At 47.0% G+C, this 23393-nt stretch overlaps 1 protein-coding gene across 1 annotated transcript in view; it reads left to right on the forward strand.

The window, feature by feature from the left end:
* Positions 1–22148, forward strand: part of Mgst2 (microsomal glutathione S-transferase 2) — a 23640-nt gene extending 1492 nt beyond the window's left edge. The window contains exons 2-5 of the mRNA XM_059252479.1: positions 1832–1931; positions 17158–17228; positions 21455–21536; positions 21963–22148. Of these exons, the coding sequence (XP_059108462.1) occupies positions 1832–1931; positions 17158–17228; positions 21455–21536; positions 21963–22095 (386 nt within the window). The 3' untranslated portion in view covers positions 22096–22148. The remainder of the gene's footprint in view (positions 1–1831; positions 1932–17157; positions 17229–21454; positions 21537–21962) is intronic.
* Positions 22149–23393: the final 1245 nt, after the last annotated feature.

Below are 23393 nucleotides of genomic sequence, written 5' to 3' on the forward strand. Positions count from 1 at the left end.
GCACAGAGAGAGACAGAGACAGAGAGACAGAGAGATACTGCCTAGCTGGCCACTTCAACAGAACAACAACAGTGTTGTTCACAGAATCAGGACACCTTGTGTCAAGGTACTAACAGTTCAGGCTTTTAAGGCAAACCCACCCATACCTGTCTGGTCCAGCTCCCAAGCAGGGTATTCTGCTCTTCCATGTCCTCAGCACAGGAAGTTAAACAGGCTTCTGAGTAGGAAGTGCCTCCATGGTGGCTGGCCCAGAATAGGTCCTGAACACTGTTCCTATCCTGAACCTCTTACCTGCAGAGAGAAGCTGCGGAGTGGAGAAGCAGCTTCCCCAGGGAAGGATCCATCTGTGACCCAGTGGTCATCAGCAGTGGGGGGAGGGTCCTCCTTCACCATCCCTAGCACACAAGCATCCCCACCCCCACCCCAGGAAAGAGGAAAGATGGGCAAAACAAAGGTGATTGTGCCCACATGTGTGAGAAGAGAAATTCAGTCTTTCCACAGAATGGGTGAAATGACGTGTCCACAGTCATTGTGTGCCAGCGACAGCCATGATCTTCCTGAGGCCCTGGGCGCAGAGTAGATTGGGGCTTTTACCCTGGAGCTGACACCAAGCCCAGATATTCCTTCCCATTGTGGGTCGTCACATACCTCTCCCATTTACTGAGCAAAGTTCTCACATTGGCTGGTGTGGCAGACAGGTGCCTACTGGTTGCAGGTCACAGTGTTGAGAGAAACTGAACTGCATTGGGTTAGGGTTGGGGTTGGGGTTGGGGTTAGGGTTGGGGTTGGGGTTGGGGTTGGGGTTAGGGTTAGGGTTAGGGGAGTGTTTGCTCATTCACAAGCCCTTTTCAAGGCCTCTGTTCTTTCGTCACTCCTCATTGGTCAGTCCAGGAGCACACAGCCTTCATTGTTTTCAGTCCCTAGGTGTTTCCTTCAGGGCCGTGAAACAAATCAGAAGCCATGGTAACAGCACAGGGGTGGGACTGCAGCCAGTGGTGGCCAGAAAGTCGTGGCCATTTCCAGTATTTTCTTAATAGACAGCTTCCCCCCTTTTTGGGTTCCAGTTGGGCTCATGAGTTACTTGCTTGTCCATAATTACACTACCCAGAAAGTTTGGAAGGAATCAGTGCCCACCCCTTACTTTCCGGATTGTTTCAGTCCTCAGCCAGCACACACTTAGGGTGTCCATTTTCATAGTTTAACCCCTAAGCCACAGCTAACTGGGAGTCAACGGGAAGGACAGGAGCCCACGAAGGGAACCCTTCCTAAGCCAGGCTCAGCCCTGACTTCCTGTCCAAGGGAAGTATGCTCTGAGTCAGGAGGAAAAAGCTCCTCCACGAGTACTCACGCTTCCGTGGAGACAGAAGCCACAAACTCGGTGTGAGATTTTCAAAACATCAGTGAGTCAGAAGTGGATGTTGAGATATTAAAGTGAGACCAAGTCGTGTTTGAGGCAACAAATAAGGACACGAAATTGGGGGAGATAATGGGAAAGGAAATGATAGATGCCAGGAGGTAATTATGAAGTAAAGAGGAGATGAGGGAGCTGGGAGATAATTCAGGTGGTAAAGAACTAGCTTTGCAAACACATGGACTTGAGTGTGATTCCCCAGGACGCATGTAAAAACAAAACAAAACGAGCTAGGCACGGGGGTGCAGGCTTGCCTTCCCAGTGCTAAGGAGGCAGAGACAGCCAGGTCCCTGGGGCTCACTGGCCAGTCTGTTTCATTGGATGATCTCTAGCAGGTCGTCATGGTACCCAACTGTACTCACACTTTGCTTATGACCAGTGATGGGCCACACTTTAACACAACATCCCTTCTCCTTACAGTGTATTTTACTGTGAATGTTGGACGAGCAAGATCAAAATACAAGATTGCACCCCCAGCAGTCACAGGGTCCCGGGAGTTTGAGAGAATATTTCGTGCTCAGTAAGTAATGCTTCTCACATAGGCAGGTATTGTTTTTAACTAAGTTGCTCTTTACCAATAAAGACTCGGGAGATGTCAGATGTTGGAGTGAAAACCTGCTAGCTCAGAGAGGCCAGGAAGTATCCAGTGGACCTTCCTTTTTGGCCAGAGACCCATCTCTCTACTCATCTCAAACCACAAAAGGCCCATGAATCTTTACATCCCTCCTGCTCCTTCCTGTGCCTCTCTCTATCCGCCTTCCTGGTGCCTCTGTAATCTTTATGGCTAATTCCTGCCAACTAGTTGCTGGCTCCACGCCATGATCCAAGGTTGATTTTATTAATACAGTTTTGGGAGTTCACAGTGCAATCAAATATCCAGAAACAGGCAGGCCAGCCACAGACAGACAGATTCTGATTAGGGGAATGAATAATAGAGAAGGTCCTAAGTTCATTTTCGGTTAGCAGCCATGACAAGTCACTGTGCACCAGGCTCGGGTTCCACTATCAAGAAACATCCAGTGTACATTATCTACCCAACTTTAGTACAGGTCTAGTAGGGTTGGTCTGTTTACCCAAGGCTGCAGCTTGGGAAGAGTGGCGGTGTCTCTCAAGCATGGTAGCTTGATCCAAGAGACCTCTCCAGCCCCAAGAGGGTTCAGTAGATTCAAGTGGAACTATTTCATAATTTCTTTTCTTCTTCTGCCAATTTCTCCAAGAACCATTTCCTAAAATCCGAAGCATGTAAGAATGAGCTGTTCTGAGTTACATGAATTCTCAGTGGTTTTGATCATCCTGTGCTGTCTGCCTTCTGCCATCAACACTGTGCACTTTCCTGTAGAAGTTAGGATAACCTTTATATTTCACCCCAAAGCCTAGTGCTTTGGAAACCTTTATTGCCTTTATCAATACTTGCTCACTGCTGGGTTCTTTCATTAGTACTTAGGATTTCTCTTATGTCCATGACTAAGGTTCATCTATATTTTCTTGTATAGTTCTTGTCTCATTTTGGCTATTAAAAAATTGCACCTTGAATTCAGTTTGGTGAGGCAAGACCCTTGGGCTGACAACATGGTCTCTTGGTCAGACTCTTGATTTCATAGACTGAGCTCTCCCTTGGCTTCAAAGTGTACTGGGAAAGCCCACAAGACCGTTTCAAGTAACATCAAACCATACAAGGAGAAGTCATTCCCATCCTAGCTGTCTTTAAATACTTTTGGTACGTCAAGTAGCAAGTGTTGGTTTGGTGCCAGTGTGTTTTACACCTAAAAGTAAATGTTTGCTCTATCAGCCTGTGCACAGCCTGGAAACAGAGCGGCATGATGAGCCTCATTACAAGTCGCTGTCCCTTGTGCGCGCCAACACTGTGATCTCACTGCTGTTTACTGGTCCACAGTTCCAGGCCTTGCTAGTTTAGGTCCTTTTATGAAAGAATGTCACATTATTCTCTCTTCTTAGTCCTGTCATTTTGTTGCGTTAAACCTGGAGCTGGTGTTTGTACCATTGTGATTAAGTAAACGATATTGGCAGTGGAGCTGCATACTATACTGTGATCACATTTCCTTCTTGTGCAGGTCTTATTTTTCTTAGGACTAATAATTGCTTCTTTGCTGCCTTGGTTTCGTTCTTAATTCTTCTATAGAGTTGAGTTTCTCCTCTGAGCACTTTCAGATGCACTGGCTGTCCGCTAACATTCTTTTCCCGCTTTGAGTCAGTCTGCCTGAATCCCCCCCGTTCCACTACAGTACAGAGGATGCTCTTTAGAGCTACCATATGGCTGTTATCCCGGGTCTTCCCGTTGCCCTCCCAGGATTTGCTTTATACTGTCTGGATTTGGATCACCTGCTACCTGGATTCCAATTATTTTTGTCTCTTCTTTTAGTGGAGCATGTTTGTTAGCTTCCTGTTACAGTGGTCAGTACATGAGATCAACAACTTACAGAGAAGAAAGACTGATTTTGGTTCAGTTTTAGATGTCCTGCTCTGTTGGGTCTATTGCTTTGGACATGGATGGTACACACATCCTGGTGGAAGCATGTGGTAGGACAAACCCTGCTCACCTTATGGGAAGATGCAAAAAAGAGTCTAGGCCCCAGCATCCCCTTCAAGGGTATACCACCAGTGACCCACACCCTCCTACCACGTCCATTTCCTGAAGATTACACCACCAACTCTGTAACACATGGGCCTGTGGGGAAACTTCAGATTCATGCTAACACACCATGTCTAGAAGCTTACTGAGAGGATCTCAGGTCTGCAGAATTTTGAGGCTTGTCCTGTTTGGATACAGCCTACCCCCAGCCTCACATCACTGAGGGCCTGGGTAGGTACATATATCCATATTAAAAACCTTACACCTTCAGAATTGTGAGACGATTGCTTCATCACTTTGTCATATCTTTGGATATTGTTGACACTTCTCTTCCAGGCCTTGCCATGTGGTATGGGGACAGTTGAGAGGCTCTGGGCTGCTCTGTGCCCCACAGAACTCTTCTGCATTACATCATGCTGAACCCCAGAGCAGGCCTCGTTATGGACCAGAAACTCATGTCCTTCTGTCCCAGAGATTAAAAAAAAAAAACACCCCCCCCCCAATTTCTTTTTCGTGTTTTCTTTCTTTTCTCAAACATGCTAGTTGTTCTTGAGTTGATTCTTTAGTTTTCTTTTATCTTAAGTTCTCCTATTTGGGGGCTCTCGTTCATTCTGGAGAATTCCCAAATGCCTACTTTTCACCAGCTGAACGATTTTCAGAGATAACCATTCCAACTCCAGGAGCTTATTTTTGCTTTCTGCTGTTCTATTGCTGCTGTTGATGATGTTAAATCATTATGTCCTTGGGGCTCCTGAGCACAATTTGTTCTTTTCCATTTGAGGATTTCATTAATCACTTAAAAAATTCCCTATCATCATTTCTGTTTAAATAATATTTAACAAATTTTAATACTATCAAACCCCACCAGGTGAGTCCTCCCTACTTCAATTTCCCAAGTCCTTATGGTCTTCATGTTCAAGTTATTATCTGTTTTGAACTCTGACTTTCATTTCACACCTTAAGCAAAAATACATGTTAAATATTTATGAGTATCTCCCTAAACTATGGCTTAGCTTGTCTCAATGAACAAACCAAGAGCCCTCGCCCTTTTGGCGCACACAACCAAGGAAGACCAAAGATGGACACCAATCGGATTTCCTTGACAGAGAGAGGTTTGTGCTCTGAAAACCTCATATGAGAGTCTGAGATGGGATGCAGCCACGTGAGTCGGGATGGACCGCAATTTGAATTAGGGTGGCTGCCATAAGCAAGGCCTGAATTACACAGTGAGACCCTGTGACCAAGAGTTGGGGACAGAGCTCAGTGGTGAAGTGATTGCCTTGTGTACAGATTGCCTTGGGTTGCACCACAAAACCACAGACCCCCAACAAGAGAAAACCACAAAAGAGACTAAACAAGCCCCCAAACCAACCAACCGCGACAACTGATTTATAGAAAACTAGTAAGTGGCGTGTGCGGCAGCTGAAGGTGGGGCCAGTGATAGGTTCCTGCTCTCAGAGTCACAAGCTATTTACAAAGTCACCTTGGGGGGAGATCTCAGCTCCCCTCACTTTGCCCCTATTGAACGGAGAGCCGAGTCTGGGTGTGGGAGGCTTCCTGCAGGTTAGAGCTGAGGGCCACTTCTGGGTTCCCTTTCATCCTCATTGGTTCCTCACATGACTCTCTTTCAAGTCCATGTCTTCCCCCTCCTCTTCTGTAACTGGGCTCCTTCCATCCTGGAATTAAAGCTGGACACCATTTCCAAATGTTTCTCTGAAGATGTTGTTTATAAAAGAAGTACACAAGCTCACTTCATTTGTCAGAACTTAATTTGTTTGTTTGCTTAACCATGGTGGAACAGACACAGGGTTCAAAGAAAATGCTCACAGCCAGGAGTGGTGGTGCATGCCTTTAGTTCCAGCACCCCGGAAGCAGAGGCGGGCAGATCTCTGAGTTCAAGGCCAGCCTGGTCTACAGAGTGAGTTCCAGGACAGCCAGGACTACACAGAGAAACTCTGTCTCAAAACCCCAAAACCCAAAACCCAAACCAACCCCAGACCAAACCAAACCAAACCAAACCAAACCAAACAACCAAACCTCAACAACATCTCCCACCAAAACAAAACAAGAACCCTAAAACTAAACCCTTGTACTATCAAGGGGGATTTGGAGCCAAGAGGTAGCTTGATGGAGGGGGCAATTGGGGCAGTCCTATCCCATTGCCTGTATTTCTTCTTGGACTGTCTCTGATGGAGGGGGCAATTGGGGCAGTCCTATCCCATTGCCTGTATTTCTTCTTGGACTGTCTCTGATGGAGGGGGCAGTTGGGGCAGTCCTATCCCATTGCCTGTATTTCTTCTTGGACTGTCTCTGATGGAGGGGGCAATTGGGGCAGTCCTATCCCATTGCCTGTATTTCTTCTTGGACTGTCTCTGGCATTGGTCAAGTTCTTGCCTTGATTTCTAAGGTTCAGGACAAGTCTGGCTAATTCAGATTCTATTTGTCGGGAGCATGGAAGGTAGACTTTATGTGAGGTCCCTGACAGGACTCCCTAAGTCTTCGCAAAGCCAGCTTGGCTCTTTATTATTCTCTTCCACAGTGACTTCCTTGAGTTCCGAGGAAGGAGCACACTCTGTTTATTCTTGTCCTGGGCTGAAGCATGGAATCTCGTTAGGTGTCGTTGACTTTCACAGAAATGCCGCTGTTCCCTGCACTTCCCTCTACCACACAGCCCTCAGCATGGCCAAAGTGCCCAAAGGCACTGCTCAGTCTTTCTCTGGTTAGAAATCACAGCACACCAGCATCTTCGACATCCTCTGAGAGCGGCTTCAGTGTGTCTCTTGCAGCAGGCCTCTTCAGGCTGGGAGCATCAGCAGAGATGGCCGTGATGGTGTCCTGGCACACCGGGGTTGCTGGCCAGACTTCCTTCCCTAAGCCCTTTACCCTCCATCCAGGGAGAAGCCTTGGAGATGACTGGAGTTTTTCCCGTGTCACAATACAATTTTTAAAAATCGTAAGAACAGCAGCCACAACTTCACCCCGGGCCATTTTTTATGTTATTGCTAAAACTTAAAAAAATGCTATCCTGCCGGGCGGTGGTGGTGCACGCCTTTAATCCCAGCACTCGGGAGGCAGAGGCAGGAGGATCTCCATGAGTTCGAGGCCAGCCTGGTCTACAAAGCGAGATCCAGGAAAGGCGCAAAGCTACACAGAGAAACTCTGTCTCGAAAAACAAAAAACAAAAACAAAAAAACAAACAAACAAAAAAAGCTATCCTAATTCAAATGCCTTGGTGGCTTTAGATTGAAGGCTTTGGTAAAGTCTAGAAAATTGGTCCAAATGGTAAATTGTTAGTGTTGCAGTTTCAACACATTTCCTGGGCCAGAGAGGTGGCTCAGTGGGTAAGGCCTAAGTTTGATTCCCAGAATCCACAAGATGGCAGCCGGGAACTGATGCCTGCTGAATGTCCTCTGACTATCACATGCACACAGGCCTGTGGACCTACACACATACACATAGACACACAGACACACAGACACACAGACATAGACACACACACACACACACACACACACACACACACACACACACAATGTAAAAGAGTCAGTGCTGTCAATGCTTTCCCTTCGAGTCTGTCTTCATAGGCAAGGGAGATGAAAAACTGACCAGTCCTTTCCCATGTTGGAGCCACACTATGAAACATCCTCTCTATTTTTCTTGGGGTCGGGGAAGTAAGCTCCAATATTGCTGCTTCTTTTCTCAAAAACTCAAAAAAAAAATTCTTTGGTTGTTTCTGTTAGACAAAAAATTTTATTGTAACGTATAAGCCTGGATCCCAAAGTACAAATGCTGCCAGTCTAATGGACCACAGTGGCTTTGTTGGTGCTGCGTAGGTAGGACTGAAGGACAGCTTTGCTCTGTTTAATGCTGAACACTTGAGTTCCAGACCCTAATTCACCTTCACACACGCAAACCGGCTCGTCGTGAATCCAGCTACTCCAGAGGTATTAGCCTATGTTTCCTCTCTGTAGTTTGTATCTGTTGTTTATTCTATTAGTGTGTGTGTGTGTGTGTGTGTGTGTGTGTGTGTGTGTGTGTGTGTGTGTGCCACAGCACCTGTGTGTCGGTCAGAGGAGCAAGCTCAGGATTTAGTTCTTTCCTACCCTGGGGATTGAACTCAGGCTTTCGCAGTGAGCACTTTAACTCACCGAGCCTTCTTACAGACCATGCCGTTTTTATCTTTTTTTAAAAAAAATTTCGTTGACTCTATGTTTTTGTTTTAAAGCGGGATCTCACTATGCAGTCCACACACGTGCACACACGGGGGCAGGGGAGGCCGTCAGGTGTCCTGCTCTATCATGCTCCACTCTATTCCTTTCAGACATAGCATTTCACTGATCCCAGACCCAGGCTGGCAGCCAGCAAGCCCCCAGTAGACCATGTCTGTCCTTTACAGAGCTGGACATTAAGGTGGGCACACAGCCACAGCTGTGCCATCTCTCTGGCCTGAGCATTTCTGAGGAAGCTCACAATCCTGGGTATTAGCTGGAAGCCCTACAATGCCCTTCATCCATCGAGTTATATAAAGAGGATGCCCAAGATACTGAATGACTCAGTGGTGAGTTGAGTGACAGGCAGGGGGATCTGCAGAGCTGTAAGTCTTGGACCTTCATGTGTTCATCCTCCGTCTACAGCAGCTCAGTTGCTGGGTGGCAGTTGCTGGCTGCTGCCAGGGTCCATCTCCTGCTGTATTCCCATCGGGGACTTCCCCTAAAAGGAACAATTTAATTAGTTAAGTTAATTAATTGAGGCTCTCACTGTGTAGCTCAGGTTGACCTGAAATTCCTGTTTCAGCCTTCTCAGTTCCTGGATCACCAGAAAGCCCATCCTATAAGGAGCAAGTTAGATAGGTATCTGCTTATGCATGACCTCTAACAGTCCCTTTCTCACCCCAGAGGCCTTCTCTGGACATGACGAGCTGTTGCTCTGACTTGTCTGCTCGGGTCAGAATTCAAAGGCCTTCTTGCTTTCCAAAGTTCACAGACCAGGGCTGGACACTTTGGAGTTTGCAGCTGCTGAGTCAAAGTGAGTCAGTAGAACAGACACGGGAGAAAGGAAGCAGAGAAAGAACCTGGAAAAAGGAAAGGTTTTAAAAGCCTCCTTCAAATGCCTGGCCTCTTCTTATTTTAAAAGCTTTCCTACAATGACCACAGAGTTAGAAAGGTTCTAGGGTTGGCCAGGTTTTCCCTTTTGAGAACATTGCCCTCCCCAGCTTTTCGGAATGAGGTTGTTGCATGCAGAAGTTCATGCCCTTTGAGAATGTCCCCATCTCCAGCTTTTCGGAACGAGGTTGTTGAACACAGAAGTTTGTGTTGTACGTGCAAGAATCTATCAACTAGAAGAGGTGCTGAGAAAAATTTCACACACAGAGGCTTCCCTTGCACCAAGAGGGTTACCTAAGTGATGTAGTTTTTGAGAATGATGGGACCTTTCTTGGCCCAAGTGGGCATGACCCAGGGCCTTAGGGTGTCTTAGTTATTTTTCTACTGCTGTGATAAAACACCATGATCAAGGCAACTTACAGAGGAAAGGCTTTACTGGGGCTAACGGTTCCAGAGGCTTAGAGTCCATGACCATCGTGGTGGGGATCATGGCAGTGGCAGGCGGGCATGGCGCTGGAGCAGTAGCTGAGAGCTTGCTTGCGTCTTGATCCACAAGTAGGACACAGAGAGAGCTAACTGGCCTGGCATGGGCTTTTAAAACCTCACCCCCCCCCCCAACCCAGTGACACTCCTCCAACAAGGCCACACTTCCTAATCCTTCCTAAATAGTTCCACCAACTAGGGACCAAGCATTCAAACAGACGAGCCTATGGGGGCCATTATCTTCAAACCACCACAATGGGTGTTGGAACGTCAGTGGTCACTGTAAGTCAACCCGAGACAGTGGTTCCTGAGTCCCTTGTTTCACACGGACGAAGATTAAAACGTGGACATGGGTGGGGGTTATCAAAGGGAAGTGAGCTTTACTGAAGGTCACTAGGGGAAAAGTGAGAAAAATTCCTGACAGTGGGAGGAGTTCCCAGAGAGGAAAAAAGAGATCATCAAATCGTTTTATGTAGGAGTTTTTATAGGACTTACGGCAGAAATGAGACAATGACCGATGTAATTTCTTTTGCAATTTGTTGGTTTTCTGGGCTATCATGGGCAGAGCCAACAGGCTCCGCCCCCTCCGTGCATGCCCCCTGACCTTACCAGGGAGATGATAACGCTGTTTGCTCACTGCCCACCTAGTTAAGGGTGTCTGAAATCCTTCCTCTGTCCATCTCGGACTTACCCTTCATTAGCTGCTGACCTTGACTGTGATCGCCCTTAGCCTGCTGGCCATGGACCTTGCAGGTGTCCAGCGGCTGTTAATTAAACCACGCTGTCTTTTCTATCATATTTTCATGAGCGCCTTGATTCACAGCTGCCAAGATGGATCTGCTGTCTTTCTTCTTGCTCATGGACGGGGCTGCGATCTTGTGTGTAGGGTGGTCTAGGGGTGGTACCCTTTCTACACGAGGTGGACGTTTCTCGTTAGAAGCCATTCTTACCCACAGTTCACTTTGTCATGTGCAAGGGCAGCCATGCCTTGCACATGTTCTCCAAGCATCAGGGTGGGGCTGGGGCTTCAGAGGAGCCAGCTGGCCTGCTGACTCTGGCTCAGAGCCCGTCCTTGCTCTCATCTGATCTACTTGGTGGCCTCCTGGTTGCTAGCCATCTTGTTTATTCTCCCCAGTGTCCCCCAACTTCACTGGTTAAGCCTAACCTTCCTATCATCCCTCTGTCTGTTCCCTGTTTCCACCATAATATTTGTTATCAAAACAAGCTTTTCACTATAGGTTCTTTTCTCTTACTACTTACAGTGAGCTAGCTCCTGCTTCTAAGTAACCTACTTCTATTTATATGTATTCTTAGAATCCCATCTTTTTTGTTCTCTGTCTTCTATAACACATACAACATTATTTTCTAGTTGAGTGTCCCACATTCTCAGAGGTTTAACACAATGGAAGTTTATGTCTTGGTCCCCTGATCTCTCTGGGTGTCCCTGTGGGGGTGACTTTGGCATAGTCACAGAGGTCCAGGCTTCTCCACCCAGGTCCTCAGTCCTCTTTCTGTCTGTGGCTATAAAAGGGGAATATGATATAACAATTACTTAACCAGGTGGCCCAGAGGTGACATATTTAACTTCTCTCACTTTCCATTAAAAAGAAGGCTGGGCATCTATGGGTCCCGATAGAGCCTCAGCAGCGTTCTGATGGAGGACACAGGTGTATGTACTTTCGTGGAGCTCACACTATGATCAGAAAGGTGTGGAGACTCACATTTTAGAAATGACCAGGTTTGGAACTGCACAGCCACAATTTGATACCCCCCCCCCAACTCCAAACATGACCAAGACTTTGTAGTCTACTTGGATCAGAGGGTCTCCCAGCTCCCAGCTCTTAGACCCAGGTGTGAGTTTTCAGGGGCCACATGTCTACATGTCCAGCGGCCCAGGCCCCCTGACAACAGGGCAATGGGGTCTTTCAGCAGTGTTAACTGCCTAGTGTCAGTCTCTACCAGAGTATCCCTGAGGATGATGTGAGTGCATCCTGCCAGAAACAGAGCAGACACATTTGGATGTTCCACAGTGTCAGAGGCATTGAACAGTGAATTCACAAGCTGCATCATTTTGTGGCCTGCTGTTTGCCAAGCAGTCCTGGTTTTGCCTTCTTAGCTGGCCATTGGCAGCAGCAAGTTCTTTTACTTCAATGTTAATTACTATTATCAACTCGGAGATCACACATTATAGCACATATCCTACAGAATGATTACAAAAAGGTTAGGAAGACCACAGAGTCCCTGGAGGCTTTGCTGGAGGCAGAGAGCCGATACAGATGCAAAGAGAGTTGCCATACGTGATCAGATGTGACATCAGGGAACCCAGCTGGACAGCTGCTGAAGGTATGCAGAGTCCTGCCACACAGGGTCACGTGGCTGAGCTCCAAAGGGGTAGGACACTAGAGATGACACACAGGCCTGACTACAGCAATTTGAGTGAGCATGGACTGCTTGAGGCAATAGGGGTCATGCCCAGCTGAAGTCCAGGGGACAGCCAGAGTTCTCTGCTTGTGGGTCCCTAGATGCACAGAGCAGATGGTTTGATAACTAATTGATGGGCGGTGCTAGGTGTCCTTTTATGGGGTTCAGGTGAGGGTGTTACATCTTTCATTGGTCTAGTGTGATTGACAAGTCTTGGGCCTGTGATTTCTAATATGGTTTGAATCTCCCCAGGCACACATACGCTCCTGCTTTATTTTGATAAACTTAAAAGTGCTACCTTTGAGCTCGTAGGTTGAATTTGCTCTCAGTCTGTGCTCCATGGGCGGAACTGGACAGCTGGTGGTATCTGTGGGTGGACCCAGAGCTATTTTCCTCGGCATGTGCACTCGACATGGAGCCAAAGGCTGCTTGCAAGCTGGAATTACCCTGGGCAAGGCACAGCCTGCAGCCGCGGCTCCATCATGTGGAGACACACAGAGCCCACGTGATCATCACAGTGCCCAGTGGTTTCAGTTTTTCTCAGGCTTTTCCCATTTTCTCCCTTAAGCCCCACGTATCCTAAAATATTTTGGCACCAGACAAACCAGGGCAGTGTACCAGGGTCTGTACTGGTTTCAGAAATGAAAGTTCCACGCTCTAAAAAGCATCAAAAGTTCAGGCCAAGCAGGACACTTGCTCCCCCTACTGGCCCTCGAATGAAGACCTTTTCAGGTTCTCTCCCTGGTGTAGAATTTGATGCCCTTGGTGACATCTGCTTAAAACAATAAATGGCCCCCTCCCCTGTATTTCTACAGGGGCGTCAATGTGCAAAGAACTCAGGGTTATTGTGCAATGGGGTCTGTGATCAGAAAATGACTCGACACAGCCCATTTTTTTCCCTATGTGGACATGCAGGGGAGGGGATAGGATGCAGATAATCATCACCAGCGGTATAGGAGTTTTCTGTATTCGATTCCCTTAACTTAAGCGTATCTGCTGACAGTTTACAGTAGTGGTTACCATGAGTCACACCACGCTTTATCATCATGCTGTGGGAGCTTTCAGGGTCTCAGAGGTACTGCTGGTGGGAGAAAGGTACCTCTGATCATGAGCAGATAGAACGGGACTCCAGGTGTTTCAAGGTAAAGCAACACTACCAAGGCAGACAGCAGGAGATAGCAGGGACCCCAGCCTGCAGTCAGAGAGTTATTTTCAATGTCTGGAAGACGGTATGGGAAACGGATGAAGATGCGCGTATGAAGGCTGTTCCTTGTACGTGGTCTGGATTTGAAAACACTCAGGAGACACACCTCTAGCTTGTTTGAAGCTGTTTCCCGAGAGGTCTAACTGAGGGGGGCGGACCCACCCTGGATGTGCGTGGCACCATCCCGTGGGCTGTGGTCCCGGTCTAAATTAAAGGTGATAAGGAAGATGTTAGCTGAGCTAGCCACATTCCTCTTTCTCTGCTTGTTGGCTGGGGAGGCGATATAACCAGGTGCTCCATGGCTGTCACCAGGCTCTCCCTGCTGTGGCAGACTGTCCCCTCGAACTGTGAGACAAAACAAGTCCTTCTTCCTTCCTTCAGTTGTTTTTGTCGGACACTTCGTCATGGCTACGACAAAAGCAAACGACACACGGCATTTTCGAGGAACCCAGGCTTGAGGCATGTCTACAAAGGACATGAGGCTGGGGGAGTCCAGGAGTGACTCTTGTTGGTAAGGGGACAAGGGACCCATTCCTTGGGGGGTAAAGATGCAGAATACAGAGTCACCTGCCCTGGGACTCTCGGCTTTTCCTTTCCATGACCACACATGGAGCTTCAATCAACTCTTGCCCGATCTCAACAGCCTCTAACCACCCTCTCTGCTCACCCTGCATCTTAGCTCCCACACTTCCATCTTCTTGATTACCTCTGGCAGTTGGGGTGTTCCCAGTGACCCAGTCCCAGCTTCAATCAGCTAAATGTCGGGCCTCAGTGTACATGGTACTCTCTTTGGGTTCTGGAGCATTGTCCATACCTGGGTGTCCTGGCTAGTTTTCTGTCAGCTCAATACAAGCTAGAGTTATCTGAAGGGAGGGAACCTCAACTGAGAAAATGCCTTCCTAAGATCAGGCTGTCGGCCAGCCTGTAAGGCATTTTCTTAATTAGTGATCAGTGGGGGAGGGCCCAGCCTATCGCAGGTGATGCCATCCCTGGACTGGAGGTCTTATGTTCTATGAGAAAGCAGGCTGAGCAAGCCATGGGAGCAAGGCAGTAAGCAGCGCCTCTCCGTGACCTCTGCATCAGCTCCTGCCTCCAGGATCCTGCCCTGTGCAAGCTCCTGTCCTGACTTCCTTCAGTGATGAACAGCAATGCTGAAGTGTAAGCCGAAGAAACCCTTTCCTCCCCAACTTGCTTTTTGGTCGGGGTGTTTCCATTGCAGCAACAGAAACCCCATCTAAGACACTGGGCCAAATCCTGGGACTGCTCGGGGTGCGGCAGTGGGAGGAAGTAAAGTTCAGGGTCCTCTCTCCAACTGTGCCTTGTCACCCGAGGCCTGGTACTGCTTGCGTCTGGAGTCTCACTAAGCCTTCACAAAGGTCACCCATCCACACCCACGCTGTTCTCTGCTGAGGAGTTCTCCAGCTTGAGCAGCAGGGAAAGACCCACAACAGCTCCTCCATTCTTATTTCTCTTTTCTTCCAAGGGGCTTTCTTCCTCTTTCAGGCAAGGGCACAAAAGCACATCAGCATGTCAGCCTCTGTGGACAGACCCCAAAGAGACCACAGGCTCCCAGACCGTTCTTTCTCCCTATAGTGGAACTGGGGTGTGGCTAGGAGGCTCTGGGTAGTATCTCTGCTCCTCAAATGTGACACCAAGGTCATTAATTCACTGCAAAGAAAGTCCTGCAAATAGTCTTTTGTGGATGATGCTTCTGAAGTGTTTAAAATGTCACAGCCAATTTTGAATAAGAAGATGTGGAAAAACTCATCTGGAGTAATTTAGGGTGTATCATGAAACTTAATAAAGGACAGTGCAATTGTGGGATGTTTCCAGAAAGGGCCAGGAAGTCGCACTGACCGTGGAAAGGGTTAGAACCCTCCCGTACTGTTCTCTTTTGTTCCCTGGAAAAGATTCTATGGATCTAGCCAAGGAAAGGAAAATGCTGAGAAATAGGTTCTTATTTTTAGCTAACTGTCATTATTCTTCCTACGGAAATGTAGAAGTATCTTTCCACTTAACCTATCATAGCTACTTACAAACTTATGAAACCATCAAAAGGAAAATCATGCCAAGGATGCAGAGAAAAAAACCATCTTAGTCATTTCTCCGTGTACCAGAGGGCTGCTCCTCTGGCTTGTGCTAAGCTTCATGAGAGGCTTCCTTGGGCCACTCATGGCCTTTCAGGCCTTAAAGAAATGACGTGACGAGAAAAGAAAAGGGTTTCTACAATGGAACCGTTCATTTCCCATTTCCAGGCCCCTGGAGAGCAAAAGGGGGTCCTCACTGCTTCAGTTGGCGAGGTTAGGACTTCCCACCTGTGCTTCAGGATTCTGCGGCAGCCATGGCTGGTATGTGCAGGTGGAATTCGTCAACTGTTCACTTTTCTCATTTCCATAGAGGGGGTAGGGATTGAATTTAGAGCCTTGCACATGCTAGGAAAACACCCCAACACTAAGAAACATCCCGACTCTTTTTTTTTTTTTTTTTGAGACAGGGTTTCTCTGTGTAGCTTTGGAGCCTCTCCTGGATCTCACTCTATAGACCAGGCTGGCCTCGAACTCACAGAGATCTGCCTGGCTCTGCCTCCCGAGTGCTGGGATTAAAGGTGTGTGCCACCACCGCCCGGCAACATCTCAACTCTTAAAAAAAATACTTGATTACTATTTTTATTTATGTGTATGTGTGGTCTGTGTATACATGCACGTGTGTATGGGTGCCTATGGGGCAAGAAGAGGGCACTGAGTATCCAGGATCTGGAGTTACAGGTGGTTATGAGCTGCTTGACATGGTTGTTGGGATCTGAACTCAGGTCCTCTTCTCCAGCCACAGCTCCCCCCCCCCCACCCCCCCGCCCCGCCCTGCCATGTTCATTTTGAGACAAGGTCTCACTAAGCTGCTCAGGTTGGCCTTGAACTCACTCTGTAGTCCAGGCGGGACTTGAATGTACAAACCTGCCCCAGCTTCCCAAATAGCTGAGATGACAGGCATGTATCACCTGGCTCAGAAATCACACATTATTGTTCCATGGCTTCCAGTGATGTTAAAATGACTACTGGGAACTCTGTGTTCTCTGGTTGCACTCTCTGTTAGTGAGACTGAGCTAACCTTACACCTATTGCGTCTCATCCTTCTCCTTTTCTGCTAAGTACAGAGGAGTTAATTGTAGATCCTGGAGAACTATTCCCTTGTGCTTAAAATAGTATCTAGATTTCCATCTGAGTTTCCCACATGTGGAGGCAATTCGGTGCTGCCGTCTACTAATTTGGATTTTTACTTGGTGTCTATGATTGTTTTGCCTGCATGTATATCTGGGCAGCACTTGTGTGCCTGGGGCCCTCAGAAGCCAGAAGTTACAGACGGTGGTGAACTGCCATGTGGGTGCTGGGAAATGAACTCGGGTCCTCTGCAAGACCTGTCAGTGATCTTCAAAGCACGCCAGTCAACTGGCTCTTGGGTCTTACCTTCCCACCACAGAGAATGAGAATTAAATGCATCATTTCTTTACTTCAGAAGGTTTTAGGGGAATTATTTAAAGACCACCTGAATGTTCTGAGTGACTGAAGTTGAAAGTTATGGGTATCAGGGAATTTTAAAGCAGAAATCTGTTTAATAGGAATCAAGTAGCCTCCTGAGTCACTTGGATAAGGCACAGAATGGCATTCAGGCTCTGGAGGCCTGTCTTCTGGAAAAGAACCATGACTTGCTCCACTAGTGACAATCTGTGTGTAGGAGAATGAGTTTGGGCCCAGCACTGCCGTTTGAGCAATGTTGGAGGTTCACCTTGAAAGACTCTTTACACAGAAGGATCCTTTAACTTTCCAATGTAAGTTCTGGTATTATTTTTGTGTGAACAGGTTGAATGCTCACCTGCCGATGGAAAGTCGATACATTAGTGTATGTTTCTCCATGAATTAAACTTCCTCTTTATTTTTTTGTCCCCCTGCAGACAAAACTGTTTGGAGTTTTACTCCGCATTCCTCGTAACACTGTGGATGGCTGGGTGGTATTTCAATCAAGGTAATTATAAGAACACGTCAACTCATTCCAAAGATGAGTATGGGGTTTCAACGCGATTAAGGGCAGATAGATGACCATACAGCTGCTGATGCTGGAAATGACTGTAAATACAAGAAGCAATGCCTGTGTACATCCAAGTTATAGGTGTGCTGACACGGCTTCAATGTGATTCAGTTCAACAGTTAAAAAACAAACCCGAACACTAGCAGTTTGATATAGTGGAAATACCTGAGATTCCAGCACTCAGAATCTAGAGGCAGAGCTGCACAGTAAGACTCCGGCTCAAAAAGTAGGGGTTACAACTAACCTGGGCTCATACGGGCTCACAGAGACTGAATCAACAACCAGGGAGCCTGCATGGGACTGACCTAGGTCCTGTGCATACATGTGACAGTTGCATACCTTGGTCTTCGTGTGAGACTCCTAACACTGAGAGCAGGGGCTGTCTCTGACTCTGCCGCCTGCCCTTTGGACCCATTCTTCCTACTGTATTACCTATCCAGCCTAATAGAGGAGGAGGGGCCCAGCTTCACTGCAACTTGATATACCATAGCTGGCTGATACCCATGGGAGTCCTGACTGTATCTGAAGAGAAACAGTGAAGGAGGAGTGGATGGGGTGGGGTGAGGGGAGGAACTGGGAAGAGGGGAAGGGGAGGAAACTTTGATTGGGATGTAAATATGGCAGCAACAACAACCACAACAAAGTAAAGGTTAATGTAGCTCAGTGGATGAATACTTGCTTGGCATGTATAAAGCCAAGAGTTTGGGTCTGAACGTCCTCCTACTCCTCAGCATAAACATCTGAGATGAAATAGGGTTCGTATATGTGGCTATAGACCATACACAACTTGAAATAAACTATATGCTAGATACCCAAGGATAAAAGTGACACGAACCTTGTCTTCAAATCTAATAATCTAATTTAACCAAAGGATCAGAACACAGAAAGCAACTCATTCTCACAACAGCCATGTTTATGGAACAGTTACTGTGTGCCAGGTCATTTTCTGAAGCTCATAGACTTGGAGGATTTAAAACTTTCATATGAAACAGGGTCAAGAATTGATTCCCATTTTACATATGAGGAAACCGAGTCACACAAATGTTAGATTGTCCAACCTGATATTCACCAACGTGGAGAAAATCTTCCACTCAAAGGCAGAGCAGGTCTATCGATACTTGTCCCAGGGGTCAGAAGGACGTGGTACTGCACTTTGAACGCAGCAAATCTGCAAGCAGACCCTCTCTGTTTGGCTGAGGCTTCCTTGGTGAGCTGAGGGCTTCATGCACCCACGTATTTGGGGGTTGGACCTGTATGGACACCCTAGCTGGGGAAATAGAATCCCCTTTGATTCCTGGTAACTGTCATGGCCTCATTTGGGTATGCATTTGATTGCTAAGATTTAAATAAACTAAAATCCAGCTGCTTCCAGGGAACCTTCATCAATCTCTTTCTTGTAGTTTTTACTGTCAACCGAGGAATTTCAGATACAATGACCTTTAGAGAATGACTTTTAAACTTTACTCAACTCACCCTTTTGTTCCTTAATGGCACGAGAGAAAGTGGCTGTTCCTTTTCATCTAAGGGCATATTAACAACTAATAAGGGAAGTGCCTTTAGATAATGGAATCCTGATTCTGTCGCTTGACCCCTCGGGTTTTCCCATGATGGCCTGAATGAGGCCGATCGCCTAGCAGGAAAGGGTTATTGGGTATCATCATTCTTTTCTCTCTCAAAGTAAGTTGCCTCCGAAGCTGCCTCTGGCTGCTCATTGGCTTTGGGGGGAATAATTCAGTAGGTTGGGACAGTAATTCTCAACAGAGAGCATGCCCAGCATCTTAACATCCTCAGGTGCCAGGCAGCTCTTCCGCTACTCTGAGCTCCCTTGTTCCCATCCTTTGGTGCCTCCTCCCTCAACAGTACCCTCCAGAGCCCTTTCTAAGAAGACAGCACTCCTCCAGTTCCCTTCTGGCCCACATTGCCCCTCAGCTTTTTCATAACACTTCCAAGCCTGCAATTTTCCTGTCTCCATCTCTTGTCTTCTCTATTGATAGAATAAAACGCCGTCAGGGGCTGGTGAGATGACTCAGCCCTTAGAGTGCCGGCTACAAAGACTTGAGTTCTGACCCCAGCATCCACACAGAGAGCCTGGCACGGAAGCACAGGCATCTGTAACCCAGCGGCAAGCAGGGAGACAGGCTCTGACCAGTGAGCCCCAAGCTCAACGAGAGACCCTGGCTCAAAGTAAAAGAGGGGTAGGGATAGTGCCTGGGGATGATACCTGACATCAATCTCTGGCTTCAATATGTAAGTGCATGGAAGTACTTCCACATGCACACACGCTTCCATGAACATGCACATCATGCAACACACACACACACACACACACACACACACACACACACACACACACGCACGCACCTCTGTCATACAAAGGAGCAGTTATGGGTAGACAAGAAGGTTGTTTTTTTCTCTTCATTTTATCTTCTTGGGGTGCTGAGGATCGAACCCAAGGAACCGAACATGCTGGCCAAGCACTCTACTGAGCTATAGCTCCAGATCTAGAATAATAACTTCAGAAAGGCAGGCAACTGCTGACCAAATCCTTAGAAAAGACCTGGCATATACAGGAAATTAAAAAAAGTCTCGGTGACCAAGTAAAATAGTGAATTTAATGTAACAGCATGTTACAGTCCCAGACAGAGGCTCTAGACACTCAGTTTGCATCTGCGTGGTGCTGAGGAAGGAGCCTCATTTCGAGAAGATATCAATATTTTGACTGGTCAGGATGCTGGCAACATCAATATTGTGCATTGTGTATTTTGGGGATAAAACTTACGTGTGGTAAAGTTTACAGATCTTAGGTGTTCAATGGAGTTTAACACTGGTGTGAATCAATTCCCTATCAAGGTATGTAACGTGGCCACCACTGAAGAAGGTGCCCCTGCACCCATTCATTCTCACTCCTCTCATGGCTCTGATTTTTCCACAGTTTGGTTTTTCCCATTCCTGAACTTCACGTGACGGGAATAATGTAGTCCGCACCGAGGTGTAATGCATCAGTCCACAGCAAAGTGCTACTGCGATTCTCCATGCTGCTTCATTTCTTTTCACTCACTGTGGAGTGGTAGTGTACTAAATGACTACAGTGTCTGGTTATCAAGTCTCCCAATGATAAACTTCCAGACGATTCCATCTTTGGGTTACTAGGAATACATAATTCAAAGTTGTGACGACCAATCATAGTTTTTGTGAATGTTCTTCAATGGGTCTTTTTTAAAGCACATGTGCCTTCCTGTTTCTTCAGCAAATACATAGGAATAGAATTGTTGGGTTAAATGATATTTTACTTTCATATGAAGCTTCCAGAACTTCCCCCAAACTGGCTGTGTGATTTTGCATCCTACCAATGACGGGTGTTGATTCCAGTTGTTCTATATCCTCACCATGTTACATTGTTGGTCTTAAAAGTCTAGACATGCCTGGCATGGTGGTGCATGCCTTTAATCCCAGCACTCAAGGAGGCAGTGACAGGTGGATCTCTGAGTTCAAGGGCAGCTCTTGTTTATAAAGTGAGCTCCAGGACAGCCAAGGCTGTCAGGAGAGAAACCATATCTTGAAAAACCAACCAATCAACCAAACAACCAACCAAACAAAAAACCAATAAAATAATTAAAAAAAAATCTAACCATTCTGCTGGGTACTTGAAAGTAACAGCTCACTGTAGTCTAAAAACTTTTTAAATGGATTTTTTTTTTTTTACTTATTATCATTACTTGTGTGTTCATGCTCTATGCTTGTTGGCGTGTGTGCCACAGAGCCCACATGGAGCTCAAAGGGAACGCTGTGGAATCTGCTCTGGCCTTCCTCCTCTCCTGAGTCCTGGAGCTTGACCTCAGCAGCCAGGCTTGAGCTGCAAGCTCGCGTCTACCCGCTGGGCCACTGCCTCTCATTGCAGCTTGTGATTAGCAGTTTGCTGACCTCAAATTGTGTCGAAACATTTTTCATGTGATTACCGGCCCATTTATTTACCTTCTTGTGTGAACTGTGTATTCAAATATTTCACTTATTTAGAAAAGTTGCTTTTATTATTATAAGGACTATTTATTCTGGGCACATATATTTTGTCAGGAAAATATTCTTAAACTACTTCTTCAGTCTCCACACCTTATTTTGAGAAACATTCATTAAATTCTATACATTTTATTTTATTCCTTGCACAGTTTTTGCGACCTGTCTGGGTCTTGTGTACCTATACGGCCGTCACAAGTACTTCTGGGGCTATGCGGAAGCTGCTGACAAACGGTAAGGAGAACCAGCTAACGGCATGTTTGTGTGAGGTACAGCAGATGTGTTTTCTGCTCCTGAGAGGATTAGGAACACTTGGAGTATGGGTGACAAAAGTGACCCACGTTGCTTGAGGCCAGTCTTGCCAGACCACACAATTAGGCACGAGATGAGAAAAAAAAAAAATGGAAGTCTGAATCTGCTTACTGCACAAGAACTGCAAATCCTAGCAAGAATTCTGCACTGTTTCTAGAATTTTTAGTTGGGGGAGCTGGACAGGGGGCTGGTTGACCTCAGGGGCTTGGCATTCCCTTTACTTTTTACGATGAGCTAAACATTTCCAACGGTCTATTGTTGAAGTGCTGAGCAGTTCCACCAATGAGCAGCCGTTACCAGGACCCCAGGGTCCTCATTGCACCTCACCCCTTCATGTTCACCCTGCAGGATCACTGGTTTCAGGCTGAGCACGGGGACTTTGACCTTGCTGACTGTTCTGGCTGTGCTGGGCATAGCAAGCCGATTCCTGGATGAATACCTGGACCTCCATGTTGCCAAGAAACTGAGGCATCCCTTCTGAGGTTCCCTCTTCCCTCCTATACCTGTTGAGGCTGTCACCAGTCTGAAGACAACGCGGTGTCATGGGTTAAATAAAACTTTTAAAACTTTTCATTTGTTTGTCTTGCCGTGGCTTTGTGGAAACACCCCTTTTACTGGCCCCGCTTAAGAAGTGCACTTCCTGGTGTGGGCTCCCCAACACCACTGTTGCGTCTGTGCTGGGCTCTGGCTTTAGAATGCGCCTTGAAGGTGTGACTGTTTCCGTGAGAACGAAGCCAAACCCACGGGCTGGCATTCATGCGGATCATCACTACAGCTGCTGGCGCAGCTTCCGTCCTGATGAAGAGTTCCAGGCAGAAGCAGCTCAGGCAGATGGGCCCTCAGCACTGGCTAGGGCAGAGCAACAAATGCCAGGAGTGAGAGATGTCAAACACACGAGATAGCCGGATAAGAGAGTCACCGACGAGCCACACGAGACAAATCCAGCTGTGAAGGTGTACTTCATAAAGAACAAAGGGAAAAGGGGGGGGAAGCATCATTTTAAGGATCCACTAGGGACCTTGGCATTCATGCCCCTTGGCAGAGGGAGGTGGGTCCTGTGACATGGTATTTGTGTCTTGTGAGACTTGTGCCCTAATTGAGGACATAGTGGAAGCTGAGTGGATGTTTTGTCTTGATGTGCAGTCACTACCTGCCATCATTCATTTGATATTTCAGTTTTTCACCTGAGAACCAGGAGTGATCCCAGCTTACAGCCTCAAAGACCTTAGGAAAAGAGGACCTAGGCTCCTCCACTAGGCGGAGTCCTCTGCCAGCTGGGTTTCGGCACCCTCCCGATGCCCATTACTGTACAAGAATATGAATAATAGACAAGAAAATAAGAAATAACAGTGCTTCCAGAATAGCAGGAGGAGCTAGCAGCTTCCTGGACAGCAGTGGACACCCCAAGGCACAGTGGTAAGGCGCTGGCTTGAAAGGGGGATATTGGATTTAAGTCTCATTCCCCCATTACTAGGTGACTGACTGTGGACAAGGCACCCCCCCCCCCCATGGGAAGTTGTATGGCAGAAACTGAGCATTCCAGGGCCACGAGACCATTGTCTGTCCTGCCACCTGCTAGGGCACAGATAGGACCCCCACACTCTGTAGCTCTGACCTTCATTTTCTCTCAGGCAAAATAGGGCTAATCCCCAAAAATGCCAAGCTAAGTATAATTTTTTTTAGCCCTACATCATATTTACTGCACTTACATGTCATTTGGAAGAAGAAAAACTTTCCAAATTTTTAATATCTCAAAATAACCTCCATTTTGTATTTAGT

This window comes from Peromyscus eremicus, unplaced genomic scaffold, assembly GCF_949786415.1.
Source record: "Peromyscus eremicus unplaced genomic scaffold, PerEre_H2_v1 PerEre#2#unplaced_62, whole genome shotgun sequence".
Lineage (NCBI taxonomy): Eukaryota > Metazoa > Chordata > Mammalia > Rodentia > Cricetidae > Peromyscus > Peromyscus eremicus.